General features: G+C 48.0%; 1 protein-coding gene across 2 annotated transcripts in view; it reads left to right on the top strand.

Moving 5' to 3' along the window:
• NCLN (nicalin) overlaps positions 1-4,915 on the top strand; it is a 41,103-nt gene extending 36,188 nt beyond the window's left edge. For both annotated transcript variants that reach the window (XM_021008916.2, XM_021008915.2), the window contains exons 13-15: positions 131-184; positions 393-471; positions 1,908-4,915. In XM_021008916.2, coding sequence (XP_020864575.1) covers positions 131-184; positions 393-471; positions 1,908-1,967 — 193 coding nt within the window. In that variant the 3' untranslated portion in view covers positions 1,968-4,915. The remainder of the gene's footprint in view (positions 1-130; positions 185-392; positions 472-1,907) is intronic.
• The last annotated feature ends 13,968 nt before the right edge of the window (positions 4,916-18,883 follow it).

Genomic DNA, 18,883 nt, shown 5'->3' with positions numbered 1-18,883 from the left:
ATTGGGTGATATATAGGGAAGGGAGAAGCCAAGAAGGGGTCACCAGTGTCCTTTAGAAGTGGAAGAGGCTGAAGATATCAGAGGCCATTTATTTCACTTCTGCTGAAAGGCCAATTTCTTCCTCCTCCAGGGACCCTGAGTTTGTGTTCTATGACCAGCTGAAGCAGGTGATGAATGCCTACAGGTAGGTGGAGTCTTGGTGGTGTGGGCTCTGTGTGTGTGTGTGTGTGTGTGTGTGTGTGTGTGTGTGTGTGTGTGTGTGTGTGTGTGTGTGTCTATGTCTGTGTCTATGTCTGTCTGTCTGTCTGAATGGGTGTCTCCAAGCCTGCTTCCAGCCAGCACTGGCTCTTTTATTGACTTGACCTGGCTTCCTCTCCTTTCCTTTCCTTCAGGGTCAAGCCAGCCATCTTTGATCTACTCCTGGCCCTCTGCATAGGAGCCTACTTGGGAGTGGCTTACTTTGCAGTCCAGGTGAGTTGGGGGAGGGAGAAGAGGGGAGGGCAAGCATGGGGCTTTCTTTGGCCAATTTGCACCACCCTTGATCCCCACAGCAACCCTGTGAGGTAAGCATCATCCCCATTTGACAGATGAGGAGATCGAGGCCTGGTGTTTCAGTAACTTGCTTCTCACCACACAAACTAGTCATTGTTCAGTTGTGATGAAGAAGCCAGGGCTGCCCTTTCTCCTCAGGCTGGCCATGGAGGCAGAGAAGGAGAGCAGAGCTGCGGGGCACTTTCCTCACCTCATTGCCGCCGTGTAGCATGGTGTTCAGACAAATGTCATGGTGTTTAACCAGCGTGGCCTTGGGCTCACCGACTCTTACTGCCTTCTGAGGGCAGAGGCCTGTCCTGGGAGAGGTGCAGCTCTGAGATAATCAACAAGCATTTATTAAGTAACTACTAGACATGACATACATAGTCTTGCCTTCATGGAGCTCATATTCTAGTGAGGGGCTGTGGAAGGGAGATAAGACATTGACACAGACCACTATAATACATGATATTACATGATAAATATACTAGAGGGGTACAGAAAGTACCAGGTATGGTCCAAGGGGCAGGCAGTCCAGGAAGGCTGTCTGGAAGAGGTGGCACTAAAAAAATAAGGATGAGGAAGAAAGGCATAGGAAGAAGTGGGGGATAGCCTGGGGGAGGAAATTACCCAGCCTTGAGTTTGCAGAGGGGAGAAATGGGTGCTAAGACTGAGAAGGTGCAGCGTGGCATCAGATTGGGGAGGGCCTTGAATGCCAGGCAGAGAAACTTGGGAACTACTAGAAATGTTTAAGCAGTGAAGTCAGTGAAGATGTAAAGTGGGGGGAGTGGAAGGAGGCAGCCTGGATTTGGAGTCAGAGGGCTTGGGCTTCAGGCCCGGGCTCTGCCTTGTACTCGACCAGCTCTTTGGAATGCCCTCCCTCCACACCTCTGCCCCGGATTCCTTCTGCATTTGTTTCCAATGCCGCTCACCCCCTGCCCGCCTCCCATTCTGAGGTTGCCTTCCACGCATCTGTACCCGCCTCCCCCGCTGAGCAAGCTCCATGAGGGCAAGAGCTTGCTTTTTCTCTGCATCTCCAGTTCCTGGCACACAGGAGGTGCTTAATAAATGCTTGTCAGTTGATCTGTCCAGTGAGGGGCTTGGACTAGCTGACATCCAGGGTCGCATCTGAGACTTTGGCTGCGGCCCTGTCTCTAGATGTGTGTGTGGGGATTCTAGCAGCAGGTGGAGGATGGGCTGGGAGGGGGAGGTAGTAGCTACCTGGCCATCCCGATTGGAGGGTAGGAGGGTCTGCTCATGTCTGGGCTCTGTGTGACTCTGGACAGGTCCCTCCCCTTCTGTAAAATGAAGAGATTGGGCTTGATCCTCCGCCTGATTCTGAGATGCGGACTTAGCAGTTCTCCCTTCTGTCCTAGCACTTTGGCCTCCTCTATAAGACAGTACAGAGAATATCTTTGAAGATGAAGCAGCAGTGAAGTGGCCCCCTCTACCCTCGCCAAGCAGCACTGAGCCAGCCACCCCGGAGGGAGCATCCAGGAGCTTCCATTCAGTCCAGCCACGTCTCTGCCCGTTTGTCCCCCGCCCACCCCCGTCCAGCTCGGTCCTACCTTCTGCTCTTCTCTCCACTCCAGGGCCAGGAAGGCGAGAGACCTAGAGAGTTGCCCAGGCCCGCCTTCCAGCCTCCTGCCTGCCTGCCTGCCCTGTCACTGGTGAGGCAGCTCAGCCCGAGGCCTTGCCAAAACACTGCATTGTCGGTGTCCTAAAGCTTCCTTGGAGGGTAACAGAGGAGCTTGGGCCTGCCAGGGACACACGGGTGAGGCTTGTCCTGGGTGAGCTGAGCTCTCCCCTTTGGACCTGCCATGCTCTAGACCTCAGAGCTCATGTTAACAGTGCACACCTGAATTAAAGAGAACCGGAAACTTGAGGACTCTTTCCCAGGCCGGGGGTCCTGGCTGGGCTTTCTCTCTGCCTTCACTTGGAAGGTCTGGGTGCCCAGGGATGGGGTCAAGGCAGAGGCTTCTGCCAGAGGGCCACCAGGGAGAAGACTTTGATTAAGACTTGGGGAGTGGGGTGAGAGCGTGGTCAAAACATCCTAAGGCACCAGCCGTGTCCTGGCGGCCATAGAGACCTAGCAGCACAGGGGCATGTGATGGGGAGACAGGGTTCGGGTTACTAGAAGGAAGGACTCCCCAGCACTGGGAGCCTGGCAGAGGTGGAATGGGCTGCCTCGGGAGGGAGGGAGTCGGTGCCCCAGGAGGTCCAGTGACCACTCCAGCATTCTGTGGGAAGCTCCCCTGCAGCGAGGCTTTGGGCCTTCTCTAGCTCCAAGGCCCCAGCTTTCCTGCTCCCCTGACAGCGCCTCTGTGGGAGGGGGCTCTGCCTCCAAGAGAGCACAGCCTAGGGCAGGCACTCACCGTGGAGGTGCGTCGTCTCTGCCCCTCTGCAGCCGTGGTGGCAGAGCTGGGCTCCATCCTGGGGAGCCGGGCAGCAGCCGCAGCAGAGGAGGCTGGGATTGTTGGGATGCCCGGACGCTAGTTCCAGTCTGGCCGTCATCTCCGTGTCTCCAAACCCCAGTCTCCTCTACAATGAGGGCGTTGGACTAGATGACCTCTAAGGTACCTTTCAGCTCTGACCTCCTGGGTTGGTCGCTCCCATCTTTCTGCTCCTAGGAGGTTCCTTCCTCTGACATGGGAAAGAGGAATGTTCAGCCTGTCACAGAGAAGACAGCCCCAGAAAATGGCATCTCTGTTTTCAAATAACTGAACCTCAGGCCAGAAGCATTGGATTTATTTTGTGTCTCAGAAGGGAGGCCGCTAGGTGGACGTCACAGAGGGGCAGATTGTGATTCGCTGTCGGGAGAACATAGCGACTTCCCAGGAAGGTGGCAAGCTGCCTGTTGTGGGAAGCCTCTTGAGCAGAAGCTGGTGCCGCCCCTTAGGAGGCTCTGCAAAGAGTTCATGCATGGGGTTGGGAGGGGTGGGTGATTGCCTTCCACTTCCAAGTTCTCCAACTCCATTCTCTCCCACCAGTTTGGCTCCTGCTTTGTGGTGCCTACACTCCATGCATCCAGATTGGGCCCTTGTGTACAGGTTGACCTCTGGGGTCTGTTTGTTTGGGCAAAGGATATTCCAGAAAAGTTTGGGGGGCCTAGCTAGTCAGTTGAAGGCGTCAGACCTGCCCATCAGACTGGTTCTGCTGGTCCCTACTGCATATGCACTTGCTACCTGCCTGCTTCTGCATACAAGCACAGTAGCAGAGATGGGTGGTCTCTGCCTTGAAAGAACGTGGGTTTAGTTGGGAGTCTCAGCACACAATGGATTATCATGGGAGGTCAGAGGAAGGTCAAGGTTGACTGCAGTCATCTGGGCCTGGAGCCAGGCCTTGAAAAACAGACCAAGGATGCTCGAGGGTGGGGTGGAGACCAGTCCTCACTGTTGCCCACCTCCATGCTCAGGGCAGAAGCAAATTTAGATGACCCCAGGGGGTCTAGCACAAAGTCGGGCATCATCCGGTGCCATCAGATGCTGCCTCCATTTTTCTACTTCCAAGGCTAAGGACAGGAGTGTGGGTGGTGGATGTTTCCATCTGGCTTTCCTGCTCTCCACCCCAGCTCTGGCCAAGCAGCCCTTCAGCTGCTGCGCTCGGGCTGGGGTCACTGCACAGCTGCTGTGGACAACAGTTCCCATATTCCTGAACTCATGCCACCCACCACACTGCATCCGGAAGGTGCCTCTTCACTGTTCCACTGCTCATGGGTGGGACTGTTATGTTCTCCTCAGGCCCTTGGTCCTTGGCAGCCTTTCCTACCCTAGCCCCCTGCCTGGCCTTGTCAGAACCTCTGGACAGGTCCTCAGGCTGCCCTCGGGTAACTGGCATTACAGCTCAGCCTAGTGGGGGGAGCCTGGGTAGAGTTGGGAAGTCCAGATGGTGAAGGCCCTTCTGTGCACTGGACCTCAACTTCTTTCCAAATGAATGCACGATCTCTCGGGCCCCTTCTGACTGTGGTGTGCAGTGTTTTCATCTCCGACATGGGATTTCTGGTAGAGAATTTGAGGGGAGCAATTTAATGGGAGGGGTACTACATTTCCTGTCATACTCTTGGATCCCTCCTTTAAAATACCCTTTATGCAGGTTCCTCTGGGAGCAAAATGGGCCCTCTCTTCCAGAAGTCTTTGGGTGATCCACTTACCCATTCTGTCTTCCTGAGCCTCTGCACACAGAGGCTGAACCCAGCTCCCAAGGCATGGTTTGGGGGTCTCCCCCACCTTTCTCTTTTTGTTTGTTTTAAATGAGCTCTGATGTGTTTGGGCTAAGGAGTCTTCTGCCTACGGGTGATCAGTAAGGTCAATAGATTGATCAATTCAGGGTCCCTGCAAACTGTGGGAAGAAATAACTTGGAAAAATAAAGCCATATTGAAAGATCCTCCTGTTGAGTCATGCTTGAGAGGCCGATGAATCTAGGCTCTTTGTTTGTGTCACGGATCCTTTGGGCAGTTGAGGAGTGCAGTGGATAGAGTGTGGGAATCAGGAAGACTCAGGTTGGCTGTTTACCTGGACAGATCACTAACCTGTTAACTCTGTCCCCCACCCCAGCCCATCCAAGTTTACGGGCTCCATAAAATCTTTGCACAAATGCCTTTGTGTTCGTGAACTCCAGATTGGGAATCCCTGGTCTAGAGGGACTTAGTGTTGCCTCCTGGGAACTTACCCTACTTAAGATGGGGAGAAAAAAGGTGGTGGAAGTTGGAGTTTTGGCACAAAGTGAATCCGTAGCCTCAAATCCAGGTGGCCTAACTTCACCAAACAGCTTAGTGCTCCCCGGAGAGCCAGGCCTCTGCTGCACAGAGGGAGCCAGAGCTGGAGGAGAGAGGGCGGATGAGGTGACCTGTCCTCAGACTCCCTGCAAGGCACAGTTGACTGTTGGGGGATTTCATCATTTAGAGGAGAAAGGTGCCTGTCGCGGTGTGGCTGATGGGGAAATCGGAGGTTTTTTAAATCACCGCCTGCCCAGTTCTTCACCCTCTGTCAAGGTAGGCCTTACACAGCCTGGAGTGAGCGGCTCCCAGCTCTGCAATGCAGGTGAAATAAGTGGGAGGGTTACCTACCTCCTCTGAGGTTCCTTTGAATAGCTGCCACCCTCACTCGGCAGCATTCAGCTGAGCTCTGGGACTCGGCCTTGTGTCTTCTGTTGCTGCAACTCTGAGAGCTTGGTGGCTATGAGGAAACACCGGGCCGTCTTGATCCTCAGTTGAGTTCCCTCCCAAGAGCTTTACTAATGATGAAGGGCAGAGGACCTGGCTGGAATCGGGCCTGAAGCTAAGCAGTTGTTCAGGAGAAAGGAGAGAGTGGTACACTTGGAAGCAGAAAGAATGGGTTTTCTGATTGGCTTCGTGGCAGTGGGCATATCACTTGGCCTCCTCTGAGCCAGTTTCCCAAGCTGCCAAATGGATCTGATAGGTTGTACAAGGAACACTGATGTTGGAGTTGGAAGAGCCCTGGAGTAGTGGGTAGAGCACTAGGCCTGGAGTCCAAAAGACCTGAATTCAAATCCAGCCTCAAGACACTAGCTGTGTGATCCTGGGCAAGTCACTTTATCCTATTTGCCTCAGTTTCCTCATCTGTAAAATGATCTGGAGAAGGAAATGGCAAACCACTGCAGTATCTTTGCCAAGAAAACCCCAAATGGGGTTGGACGCAACTGAGCATCATCATCGTCATCATCGTAGTTTGGCCAATTAATTAATGTCTGGATGTCTTCCCCCCTTCCCCCCAACAAGTCACCTAGCCTTTCAATTCAACAAACATTTATTAAACACCTGCTATGTGCAAGACACTGTGGAGCCATGCGAAGTGGAAACAGTCCCTTCCCTTACGGGCTTATACTCAGCTGGGCAGGGGTGGGGTGGGGGTGGGAATATATAACACCTGCTGCCTGTTCTCTCCATTGCCCTCAAAGGTCCCCATCTCCACCCCCCCCCACACACACAGTGTCCTAATCAAGAACTGCCCACGGCTTCCACTGTGCTCTCTGGAACTCTTGCTCTATAATGAACAAATTTCTGTTTGTGCCATACTGCTTTCATCTTCTAGCTGTCGCCTGAGACCCAGCTCCTCTGGGGTTACAGTCAGTCCTTTCTCCCATCCTTGGTCCAGAAGGCAAAGGTAAAATACATCTTGCCGCCTCCTCCCCCGAGCGCCACATCTAGACTCTCCCGCTATTACCAGCACTAAGAAACCTATTCCTTGAGTCTCACTGAGTCTAGCGGTATCCTGATGATTCATCTGCCCACTCCTTCCTTTCTCAGCGAGTTCAGTACCTGCCATGCAGTCGTTTTCCTCTTTCAGCTCCTGTCCTCTTACTGAGGAGGGGGCCATTCCTAGCCATCCTGATCTCTATCTGGCCACTGGCCCCAGATGGATCCGGAGGAGAAGGTGAGGCTGGTGACTTTGCACAGCCCTGCCTTACTGAAATCCAATTCACTTGCAAGTCATAGCATCACCTCCCTGATGTCATGGTCCTCTTGGAGAACGAAGGACAGACAACAACAGTCTAACTAAGGAAGGAAGGAGGCAAGCATTTATTAAGTACCTACTGTCTGCCAGGCACTGTGCCAAACAGAAGTGCTACTCTTAAAAAGAAAAAAAGCACTCTACACATTTGATCCTTGCTACACCCCTGGGAGGTATAGATGCTGTTATTCCCCCATTTTATAGTTGAGGAAACCAAGGCAGAGGTTGTCACTTGCCTGCTGTATCGGGCTGGATTTGAATCCAGGTCCAGTGTGCTATCTTTACTGTGCCACCTAGCTGCCCAACACATACTGATGTTTCCTCACCTCCCAGTTCCCCAGTCTGCTCTTCCCCACTTTATCCTATGGCAAGTCATGCCTTGCCAACCCTGCTCTGCCTCTTCTGTTCCTACTTATGCACTCGTGAGTGGAGTGGAGGGAAAGTAATGAAGCCTTGCATATTGGGCCCACTACAGGCATGTTACTCTGTCTCCACTGGTCGTCGCTTGCAGCCAGGCACTCCTGCTGCTCCCTGACTGATTCCTGATCCTGAGCTCTACAACTACTGTGCCAGTCCTGTTCTCAAGCCGTCAGTAGCACCCCTTCTTTCCACCTTCTTAGCTCCAAGAACTTTCTCCATTGCCTTTCTCATCTTACAAACCTTGCTATCATCCCCCACCATTTCCTTCTTTATTCCAGCCCCAAGAGATGCCCAGGATTAGTAGACAATAAGAATTTTTATGACACAGTGCAATTGAACCAGCTCAGATGCTGAGTCAGAGGAACTGGGTTTGAATCCCAGCTCTGCCATTTGCTGGTTTGTGTGACTTGGGCAAGTCACTTGACTTCTGGGTCTCAGTTTCCACATCTGTAAAATGAGGGGGTTGGGCTGAATAAGCTCTAAGGTTCCTTTCCTTCCAGCTCTATATCTGTGATCCTAACAGCGGAGGCTAGGCATTCCATTCTGGGCATTACATTTTAGACATCCGTAAGCCAGAGAGTGTTCCAAGGACGCTCCAGGCCGGAGATGGGGTTTGAGAGCATTGCTTGTAATAATGGATAGGGAAAAGCGCTGGTGTTAAGTCTGCCCGGGAGAAGGCGCAGCAGGCACTTGGCTTAGGGCTGTCGGGTGGGAAAAGGACGGGCCTGTTCTGTTTGGCCCCAGAACAATGGGTGGGTGGGGAGTCAGTAGGCTTTCGGTCAGGGAAGACTTCCTAATAAGAGCTGTCCAGAAGGCCAGTGGGCTGCTTCCGCAGCTGTGAGGAGCGAGTTCCCCTTCTATGGAGGTTTTGAATTGAAAGGGGGATGGCCTCTTCTGGGGTGTGTGGCACGCCTTTCTTGTTATTTAGTTTATTCTCCCAGTGAAATGATTCCGGTGAATCTATTTTCTCTCACTGTCACCTCACCTGCACCCACTTCTCTCCCCCCCCCCACACACACCCAGTTGCTTTCAATTTTATAATTCATCCCGCTGGGTTTAAGACCAATACTCTTTTCTCCCCACCATCTCCCTCTCCTGGTCGCACAGGGGTATCGCAGATGCCTACATTGGCCATAAGGAGGAACTCCCAGGCTTAGGGCATAGACTCCTTTCCAGCTAAATTTTCCATTGCTTGCCTTATCTCGTCAGGGTCCAGGGTCTGTTACTTGCCCTCTGGTGCCCCCTACTGGAGGCCAAACTCAGGACAAAGACTTGATGGTTGTACCTGGAGGGGACTGAGCTCTGGTTAGCCCCCTTGGCAGGGGCCAGGCAAGTGACTACCCTCCCTTGATTGACAGTCCCCTTAGAACTTGTGCTCTGCAACCCTAGTGGGTCCCTCTGTGAGGAGCCCTCGTCATCCTCCCCCTCTGAAACACAGTTCAACTCTTCTCCTCAACACCCCCCACAAGTTAAACCATCCCCTCCCTCCACCATTGTTCAAGTCTTTTCCCCCCTTCCACACAGTCCAAATTCCCCTCCTTACCCCCGACACCGTTCCTTATACCCTCCCCCCACCATTCAACAGTACAATCATATTCCCCTCCTTTCCCCACTGTCAATCAACCAGCAGTTATTAAGCACCTACTGGTCACAAGGGAGTTGGAAGGGAGAAAGGTGTAAGAAGACCAGAAAAGTAGGAAGGGGCCAGGTTATATAGGGCTTTAAAAGCCGAATTGGATTTTATTGGGAGTGATAAGGAGCCATTGGAGTTTATTGAATAGAAGGATATGGCCAGACCTACCTCAGTTCTCACCTCCCCTCTCCCTTATCGATTTCAATATGGTACACCCACAACCCTTAGTTCCAAACATCCCCTTCAATTTATCTTTTTTTAGGCAGTTGGGGTTAAGTGACTTGCCCAGGGTCACACAGCTAGTAAGTGTCTGAGGCCAGATTTGAACTCAGGTCCTCCTGACTCCAGGACTGGTGCTCTTATCTACTGCACCACCTAGCTGCCCCTTTAATTTATCAATGAAACAATTAATAGACATTTATTAAGCACCCACTATGTGCCAGAAACTGTGTTAGACTGCTGGGGATACAAAGAAAGGCAAAAGAGAGTTGCTGCCCTCAGGGAGTTCCCAGTCTAATGGGGAAGACAACACGCAAACAGCTATGGGCAAACCATGTGTAGACTGGATAAATTGGAGAAAACCAATAGGAAGAAGTCCCCAGCATTGCTGGGAATTAGGAAAAGCTTCTTGTAGAGGTGAGGTTTTATTTTATTTTGGTGAGGCGGTTGGAGTTAAGTGACTTGCCCAGGATCACACAGCTATAATAAGTGTCAAGTGTCTGAGGGCAGATTTGAACTCAGGTCCTCCTGACTCCAAGGCTGGAACTCTATGCACTGCACCATCTAGCTGCCCTTAAAGGTAAGATTTTAGCTGGGACTTGAAGGAGGCTAGAGAACAGAAGGGGTAGAGATGAGAGAAAGCCATCCAGGCAGAAAGGACAGCCAGTGAAAAAGCATGAAGTTGAGACTTGTTCAAGGACTAGCCGGGAAGTGTCACTGGATGTCAGAGTACATGGGAGAAGGAACGGCTCGGAAGACTGGGGAGGTAGGAGAGGGTCAGCTTTGAAAACCGAACAGGATTCTATTTTTGATCCTGGAGGTGATAGGGAGCCAATGGAATTCATTGTATGGGGTGTGACCTGGTCAGATCTGTGCTTTAGGAAGATTGCTTTGACAGCTGTGTGGAGGAAGGACTGGAGTGGGGAGAGACTTGTGGCAGGCAGATCAGCCAACAGGCTAGTATGATCACCCAGGCTTTGAGTCTGTGAGGGTGGTGAGACAAGGAGGAGAGAAGGGGTCAAAAACAGAAAGGTGTTACCAAGGAAATCAACAAACTTTTGCAACAATGTCAGATACAGACAGTGAGAGACAGCGAAGAGTTAAGTCTGAGGGCTAGGTTGAGTCTGGGTGACTGGGAAGATAGCAATGTTCTCAATGGAAACAGCAGTGAGAAAGAAGGGAAGGTCATAAGTTTGAATTTGGCGAGACAATAAGTTTCATCTTGGACATGCCGATGTCTTTGGCATATCTGGTTTGTTATGTCCAACAGGCAGTTGAAGATTCAGGGTTGGAGTTCGGGAAAGAGGTTAGGGCTTGATAAATAGATCTGGATAGAGATGATAATTAAATCCATGGGATCTGATGAGATCACCAAGGGAAATAGAACATAGGAAGAAGAGAAGAGGGCCCAGGACAGAGCTGTGGGGGATGTGCATGAGGCAGACAGGACTTGGGCAAAGATCCAGAAAAGGAGACTGACTGAGGAGGAACAGTTAGATGGGTCATAGGAGATACAGGAGAGACCTGTGTCGTGCAAACCTAGAGAGAAGGGATCACAGTGTCAAGGGCAATGAGGATTGAGAAAAGGCCACTGGATTTGGCTTCTAAGAGACCATTAGTAACTTTGGAGGGAGTGGTTTTGGTGGAATGATGAGATTTGAAGCCAGATTTTGGGATGTCAAGTAGAGTGAGAGGAAAGGCTGAGGAGGCAGAGATTACAGGCAGCCTCCTCGAGGAGTTTAGCCACGAAAGGGAGGGAGATGTGGGATGAAAGCCAGTAGGGATGGAAATCTGGCTCAAGGGAGGGTTTTTGAGGGTGAGGGAGACACGGGCATATTTGTAGACAGGAGGAAAGCAACCAGTAGACAGGAAGAGATTGAAGGTAAGGGAGAGGGTGGGGATGATAGAGGGGCCATGCGATGGGCTGGAACAGGATTATTGTGGTTGTAATGGGGTTTGCCGCCCAACTCTCCATGTGAGACGGAGGCGAGTGAGGCTGGGAGAGGAGGAGATGGTGGCAGAAGGCATTTGAGTGATGTGGGACGAGGAGGAGGAGGAGAGGAGAGACAGTCCCGGCAAACAGCCTCAAGTTTTTTAGTAAAATTTGAGGCAAGGCTCTGAGCTGAGGGGAAGGGGTGCGTCTAGGAGATGCCATGGAGACTTTAAACTGGGCTAAAAAGGCTTAGGAATGCCACTGTGGTGAGCGAAACAGTGAATCAGTTAGGGAGGGCTAAGAGGACGATGACTGCAGAACCAAGACTTGAACCCAGTTCCTCAGACCCCAAATCCAACGTTCTTTTCACTGCACCATGCCGCCTTTCCAACTCACTCGTTCTTACAGGTGAGGAAACTGAGATGCAGAGAAATTAAGAGTTTTACTCAAGGTCATACTGATAGAAAACAGCAGAGCTGTGATTCAAACCCAGATTTTCTGACTCCGAAACATTCTGTATTGCTTTATGCTGCTCTCCCTTGAAAACAGCATGGTCTACTTTGTCTTATGGTTGCTTGTCTCTCTGTCTTGGCTCCCCATAAATAACACTATGACATAGCAAAAAAAAAAGCGTGGAGTCAGGAAGACTCCCTGAGTTCAAATCCAGCTGCAGACACTTACAAGCTGTGTGACCCTGGGCAAGTCACTTAATCCTATTTGCCTCAGTTTCCTCATCTGTAAAATGAGCTGGAGAAGGCAATGGCAAACCACTCCAGGATCTTTGCCAAGAAAACCCCAAATGGGGTCAGGAAGTGTTGGCTCTTCGTATGACTAAGACTCCCTAGAAAGCAGACATTTTAAGATTGCTGGACAGGCAAGCCACCTCTCATTGGATTTCTGCTGTCTTAATCACTCGTGCTAATAGCAGGTTGCAAAACACAGGGCTTATACTACTTATTCTGCTTATGGAGGGACCAAATGGGCAATCCCCTTGTTTACCCTAGCGGCATACTGCTTGGGAAATCACAATTTTCCACCCCCTCCTCTAATGAGAAAGCAAGAGTTTAGGAACATGGTCCATGAGATCATCGCCTCTTGGGCCACACCGACAAGCACATGTCGCCTTCTGCCACCTGCTTCTGCAGGAGTGCTTGGTGCTCCTTCACAGCCCTGGCTGCTGCCATTTTGGGGGCTTGGGAAAATTCCCTGTCAGTAACTGTCTCCTCTGGCCGAGTGGGCTGAAGTTTGTGGGTGGGCATATGGAGTTTCCACGTGCTCTTGCTCCAAAACAGCCGGGATTGGTTGCTGGGGGAAGGAGACTGTGTCTGTGAACAGGCTCCCACATCCCCCATTGGAATCATAGGATCACAAGAGATCAGAGATTTAGAGCTGAAATTAATGTTGAAGGTCATCCCGTCCAATCCCTTTCTTTTATAGATGAGAGGGATGAGGTCCAGAGAGGCCATGTGATTTGTTCTGGGTACACAGATAGGATTTGAACCCAGCTACCCTTACTCTAAATTGATATGATCTTCTGGACTCTCTTCTGTCTGTTCTCTGAATAGAGGAAAAAAAACCCAACAGTACAAAAGAAGAAGTAGGTCTGTTGCCTAAGTTTTATAGACCAGTGCAAAGGGATGGATTTTCCCACAAAAAACCATACAGAGGTGCCAGCCAGCAAATCACTTGGGTTTCTATTGATTGAGACCAACTGAGAGTTGTCTTCATCCACTTTTTTTTTTAAAAGGCTATTGGGATTAAGTGACTTGTCCAGGGTCATACAGCTAGTAAGTGTCAAGCGTTTGGTCTGAGGCTGGATTTGCACTCAGGTCCTCCTGAGTTCAGCGCTGGTGCTCTATCCACTGTGCCACCTAGCTGCCCCCATGTCTTCATCCTCTTAACACACGCTATAGAAGAAGAGGTATGCTTATCAATTTGATTAGGGAGCTCCTCTGATATACCTCTCTTATACTGGTTGTCTTCATTATCATTATTAGACTCGGCTTCTCTGGTAGGGTCTAACTCTTCACCCAGATGCTTCCCTTGAGTGTCTTTGCTTGCATCAATGAGGAGACGTTCTGGTTTCTCTGCTAAGGAGGTCCTTTAGACTGGGAAGGATGGAACAAATATGATGAATAGGAAGTTGACACCCAAGGTGAGGGACCATCTACTTGCCACTGATGAGGTCATCACCCGGTACAATTGAACTACCTCCTCAAGTACTGAAAGAAATGGCAAATGTCACTGCTGAGCCATTGTCAGTGGTTTTTATTTTCCCTCAGTTAACATTTCTTTAAAAATTTTTTAAGTTCCAAATTTTCCGTCTCCCTCCCTGAGATGGTAAGCAGTTTAATATAGGCTATGCATGTTCAATCATACAAAACATATTACCATATTAGTTGTGTTGTGAAAGAAGACACGAACCCAAAGAGAAAACACATACACACAAATATAGAAAGTTAAAAATAGTATGCTTTGAGCTGCATTCCGACTTCATCAGTTCTTCCTCTAGAGATGGATAGTGTTTTTCATCATGAGTCATATGGAATTGTCTTGCATCCTTGTATTGCTGAGAATAGCTAAGTCATTCACAGTTTATCATCGTACATTATTGCTGTTACTATGTACCATGTTCTCCTGGTTCTGCTCAATTTACTTTGCATCAGTTCATATAAGTCTGTCCAGGTTTTTCCGAAATCAGCTTGCTCATCATTTAATATATAAATGTATATAATATGTATTGTAATGTTCACTGTAACTTGTTCAGCCTTTCCCCAATTGATGGGCATCCCCTCATTTTCTAATTCTTTGCCACTACAAAAAGAATTGTCAGTAATTTTTTAAAGATGATGGAGAACAGGAAAGATACTGGAGTGTTGGAGAAGGGGAAATGTTGGCCTGATTTTTAAAAAATGAGGGAAAAAAAGAGTTTGCAAACTCTAGATCAAAATCAGGACTTTGATTCCTGGCAAAATTGTAGACTATATTAGTAAAAGGGTGGTTAGTAAACAATTAGAAACAGAAGCAGTGATCATAAAGAACCAGCAAGAGAATGGTATACACACTGTCAGATTTAGTAGCAGGCTGGATGTTTTTGCTTAATGTTTTTTTGTTTTTGTTTTTGTTTTTAGGCAATTGGGGTTAAGTGATTTGCTCAAGGTCACACATCTAGTAAGTGTCAAGTGTTTTTGTCTGAGGCTGGATTTTGAGCTCAGGTCCTCCTGACTCTATCCACTATGCCACCTAGCTGCCCTGCTTTATGTTTTTCTTTGTCCCAAGGGAGAGTTCAATCTGAGAACTGGGTATGTGTGAAATGACCATGATATGAAGACGAAAGGCATCAATAAAACTTGTTTAAAAAAAACTCGACCCAATACCAAAGAGCCAGCACGGCTCCGTATCGTGCTGCTGTTCAGCCCTGCCAAACCTCCGTCACTCATATTTTAGAGAAAAATTGAGGCCACTTACCACGAACTCCCTTTTCTTCCCTCTTCCTCATCTCAGATCACAGGTACCTTCTGCCACTCTCTCCTCCTTTACACTTGTCTTATAAGAGGTGGCTTTATTCCTTAACAAGGCTAAACCCTCTACCTGACACTTTTGGTGACTCTGTTAAGCTCCCAAAGTGATTTTCCTAAAGCACAGGCTCAACCCTCTCATCTCCCCATCCCCCCCCCCCAAACTCCAATGGCTTTCTGTTGCTTCCAGGATCAAATACAACATGCTCTGTTTGGCATTCAAAGCCCTTCATAACCTTCATAATCTTCTACACACACACACACACACACACACACACACACACACACACCCTTCTTGCATTATTCCCTAACACAGACTCTTCAATCCAGTGACCCTGGCCTCCTGGCTATTCCATGAACAAGACCCTCCATCTCTAGCCTCTGGGCATTTTCTCTGGCTGTCTCCTAGGTCTGGAATCTTCTCCCTTCTCAGTTCTGCCTAGTGACTTCCCTGGCTTCCCTAAGTCCCAACCAAAACCCCACCTTCTGCAGGAAGCCTTCCCCAACTGCTCTTAATTCCAGAGCCTTCTCTCTGTTATCTCCTGTTGTTCTGGGCCTGAAATCAGAAGGAACTGCGTTCAAATCTGACCTCAGACACTTATTAGCTGAGCATCATTTGAAGGAACTGAGGATGCTGGAACTGGAGCAGAGGAGACTCAGGGGGGACATGACAGCAAGCCGGAATTCTCTGAAGAGCGGTGGTGTAGAGAAGGGATCAGACCCTTCCTGTTTGGCCTGGTGCTAGAATAAAGAGTAGGGGGTAAAGCTGCAAAGAAATGATGTGCAGGGGGCCTGGGAAAGTAACCCTTAATATTATTTTTAACCCTAGGCACCACATTGGAGGCATTTTAGGCTGGATGGTAAGAGAACGCACCAGAGAGACAGAGAGACAGAGACAGAGAGAGATACAGAGAGAGAGACAGAGTCACACAGAGACAGAGACAGAGAAAGACAGAGACACACAGAGACAGAGGGAGAAGAGAGAGACACAGAGAGAGAAGAGACACAGAGAGACTGAGAGACAGACAGACAGACACACACACACACACACAGAATTTTAAGCAGGACTCCTTCTTCAATTTTGGTCTGATTCTTGCACTTCAGCAGTTCTGTGATTCTGTGACCAGGTGCAGAAAGACATCATACCCTAATCTTCATGTTTATGGGAACATTTGTTCATTCTTCTATCAGCATATAGTAAATGCTTGCTGTATACACAACATTATACTGATGTAATGGGGTCCTTCCTGCTCCCCCTCCCCCAAACAACATGGGTAGATTTTCTCCACCTGTTTCTGAGAGGTCATATGAGAGTTCTAGGGTGGGGAGCACGTCTGGCCATCAAATCCCCTTTTTGGCTGTTAAAGCCCTCCCTGTCTTCCAAGAACTCCTGAATCTGGTGACATTGGCTCCCTTGCTGTTCTTTGGTTATCACGCTCTGATCTCCAGCTCGGAGCATTTTCTCTGGCTGTCCCCCATGCCTGGAATTCTCTCCCTCCTCATCTCTGCTGGGCTTCCCTCAGCTCAAGTCTCACTTCTAGAAGCCTTTCCCAGTCCTCCTCAATCTTAGTGCCTTCCCTCAGTTGATTATCTCCAATTTATCTTGCCTCTAGCTTATTCACACGTAGTTATTTGCTTTAGACTGTCTCTCCTGGAGAGGAGGGATTGTTTTTTATCTTTCTTCCTATCACTAGTGTTTAGCTAAATTTAAGCTTTAGTGTTTAGTCTGGCATATAGGAGGTGCTTAATAAATGCTAGTTGGCTGACTGACAGCACCTTGCAAACAACAGACGCATCACAAATATTTGTTGAATTGAATTCCTTAGTCTCATAAGCCTAATGGGCTCTTTGAGTGTCTTACCTTTCTCTATTTATTCCTGGGCAACAATGGATCCTTTGTGTCTTATTCACTTCCATTGGTCAGTGAAATAAAAGTTGTTCCATACCTAATTAAAAAAAAAAAGAATTGCATTGCCAAGTTTAAGGATGCCTGAGATTCTCCCCTGGAGACTTCTTTCCAAATTGACATTGACCCAAGAGAACCTTGTCAAATCAATGCCTCCTGATCATATCTGATGGGTCATGTGTGCACAAATGACTCTACTGGACAGAAGCTAGAGAATATTGTCAAGGATAACAGTCTTTAGGGAGAAATTAAAGGTGGAAATGGGAAGAGGGAAGGGGCACAAGTAGTATTTTCATCACTGCTGCGGCGGAATTGGGAAGTGAACAGTTGGTTAAGAAGATGGTATCTGAGAATGGCATTTGGGTTGTTGGACCACACATGGCTCAAAATATAGGAACGACAGGATCCTGGCTAGGAACAGAGTGCAATAAACAAGGGATGGTAAGGATGAATATGCCTACAGTTTTGCAGATCTAATTAAAAGGGCCTTAAAACTGAAAAGAAAGAGGAAATGAAGAAAACCGCATGGGTCTAGCCACCAAACAAGATTCTATAGAGAGTAACTACAACGGCCTCACAGGCATCACTGAGACTTGGTGGGATGAGACCCATGCTTGTAATATGGCTTTGGATGGGAAACTCTTGATCAAATGGAACAGGGTGGTGAAGGTCATGGGGGGTAGGGCATGGTATTAAAGTATTATTATGCAATTAATAACATGATATAATTACATATTAGATAATAATGTTATGTATTACATAATTATATACATTAAATAGTACTGTTATATACATTATATAATTACATAAATTAGAGAATAATATATATTATCTAATATACAATTCGATAACAATGTTATATATTATATAATCATACACATTAGACACTGATGGTATGTACATCATATAATTAGAAAACTAGATAATGATACTATATACATTATATGATTATATATTAGAGAATAATGTTATATACATTAAATAATACTGTTGTATACATTACAGAATTATATACAATTAGATAATGTTGTATACATCATTGAATACACACATTAGATAACAATGTTATATACATTATATAACAATGTTACATGTATGGTATCATTATATCCATAATATAGTATTATATCCATTATATCATTTTATACATTGTATATATAATAATGTATTATTTTATAATTAGAAGGAAATTTTGGAATCAGAGAGAGGAAACACAGAATCACAGTTTCAGAACTGGAAGATATTTTAACTGTCATTTAGTCCAATCTATACAGGATAAAGAATCTCCCTCCCCCACCCTCTCCCAACAACATGCCAGGTAAAGGCTTCTCTGCCTCCAAAGGCCTCAGGAGGGAAAACCTACTACTTCCTTAGGCAAGCAACCAAGGAGCACTTAGTAGGTGTCTATTATGCTCCAGGCACTGTTCTGGGCAGTGAGGATGCGCTGACTGAAAAGGAAACAGCCAGACAAGCAGGCCAGCTGTGGCTTCACTTCTCTCCAAGCTTTACTGCAGACTCTCTGGACTTTCTCTACAGTGTCGCCTTGGTGGGTAGCTTCATCTCTTTGCTTTAGCCCCCTGCTTTGAGCTTCCTTTTCTGTGTTATTTTACCCCATTAGAATGAGAGCTCCTGGAATGCAGGGGCTGTCTTTCTAATAATAATAGTGATAAGTAATACTAGTAACAGTAATAATAATAATAATTACATTATTATTTAGTTCTCTCAGTTGTGTCTGACCCTTCATGACCCAATCTGGGGTTTTCTTGGCAAAGATACTGGAGTGGTTTGCCTTTTCCTTCTCTAGTTCATTTTACAGATGAGGAAACTGAGGCAAACAGGGTTAAGTGACTTGTCCAGGGTCACACAGCTACTAAGTATCTGAGGCTGGATTTGAACTCAGGTCTTCCTGACTCTAGGCCCAGCACCATGCCACCTAGCTGCCCATCATCATCATCATTATCATCATCATTAATATTTATATAGTGCTTACCGTGTGCCAAGCACTATACTAAACACTTTACAATTATCCTCTCATCTGGTAGGTGCTATTATAACCATCGCCATATTAGAGATGAGGAAACTGAGGCAAACAGAGGTGGAGTGAGTTGTCCGGGGTTACACAGCTAGGAAGTGTTATGTGTCTGAGGCAGGATTTGAACTCAGGTCCTTCTGAATTCAGGGCCGGTGCTCTATCCACTGCGCCACCTCACCGTGCCCCCTATACCATGACTTACTCCGGAATCTTCAGACCT

Source organism: Phascolarctos cinereus, unplaced genomic scaffold (assembly GCF_003287225.1).
Source record: "Phascolarctos cinereus isolate Bilbo 61053 unplaced genomic scaffold, phaCin_HiC Scaffold_4;HRSCAF=312, whole genome shotgun sequence".
NCBI lineage: Eukaryota > Metazoa > Chordata > Mammalia > Diprotodontia > Phascolarctidae > Phascolarctos > Phascolarctos cinereus.
This window is presented reverse-complemented; position numbering and strand designations above follow the sequence as displayed.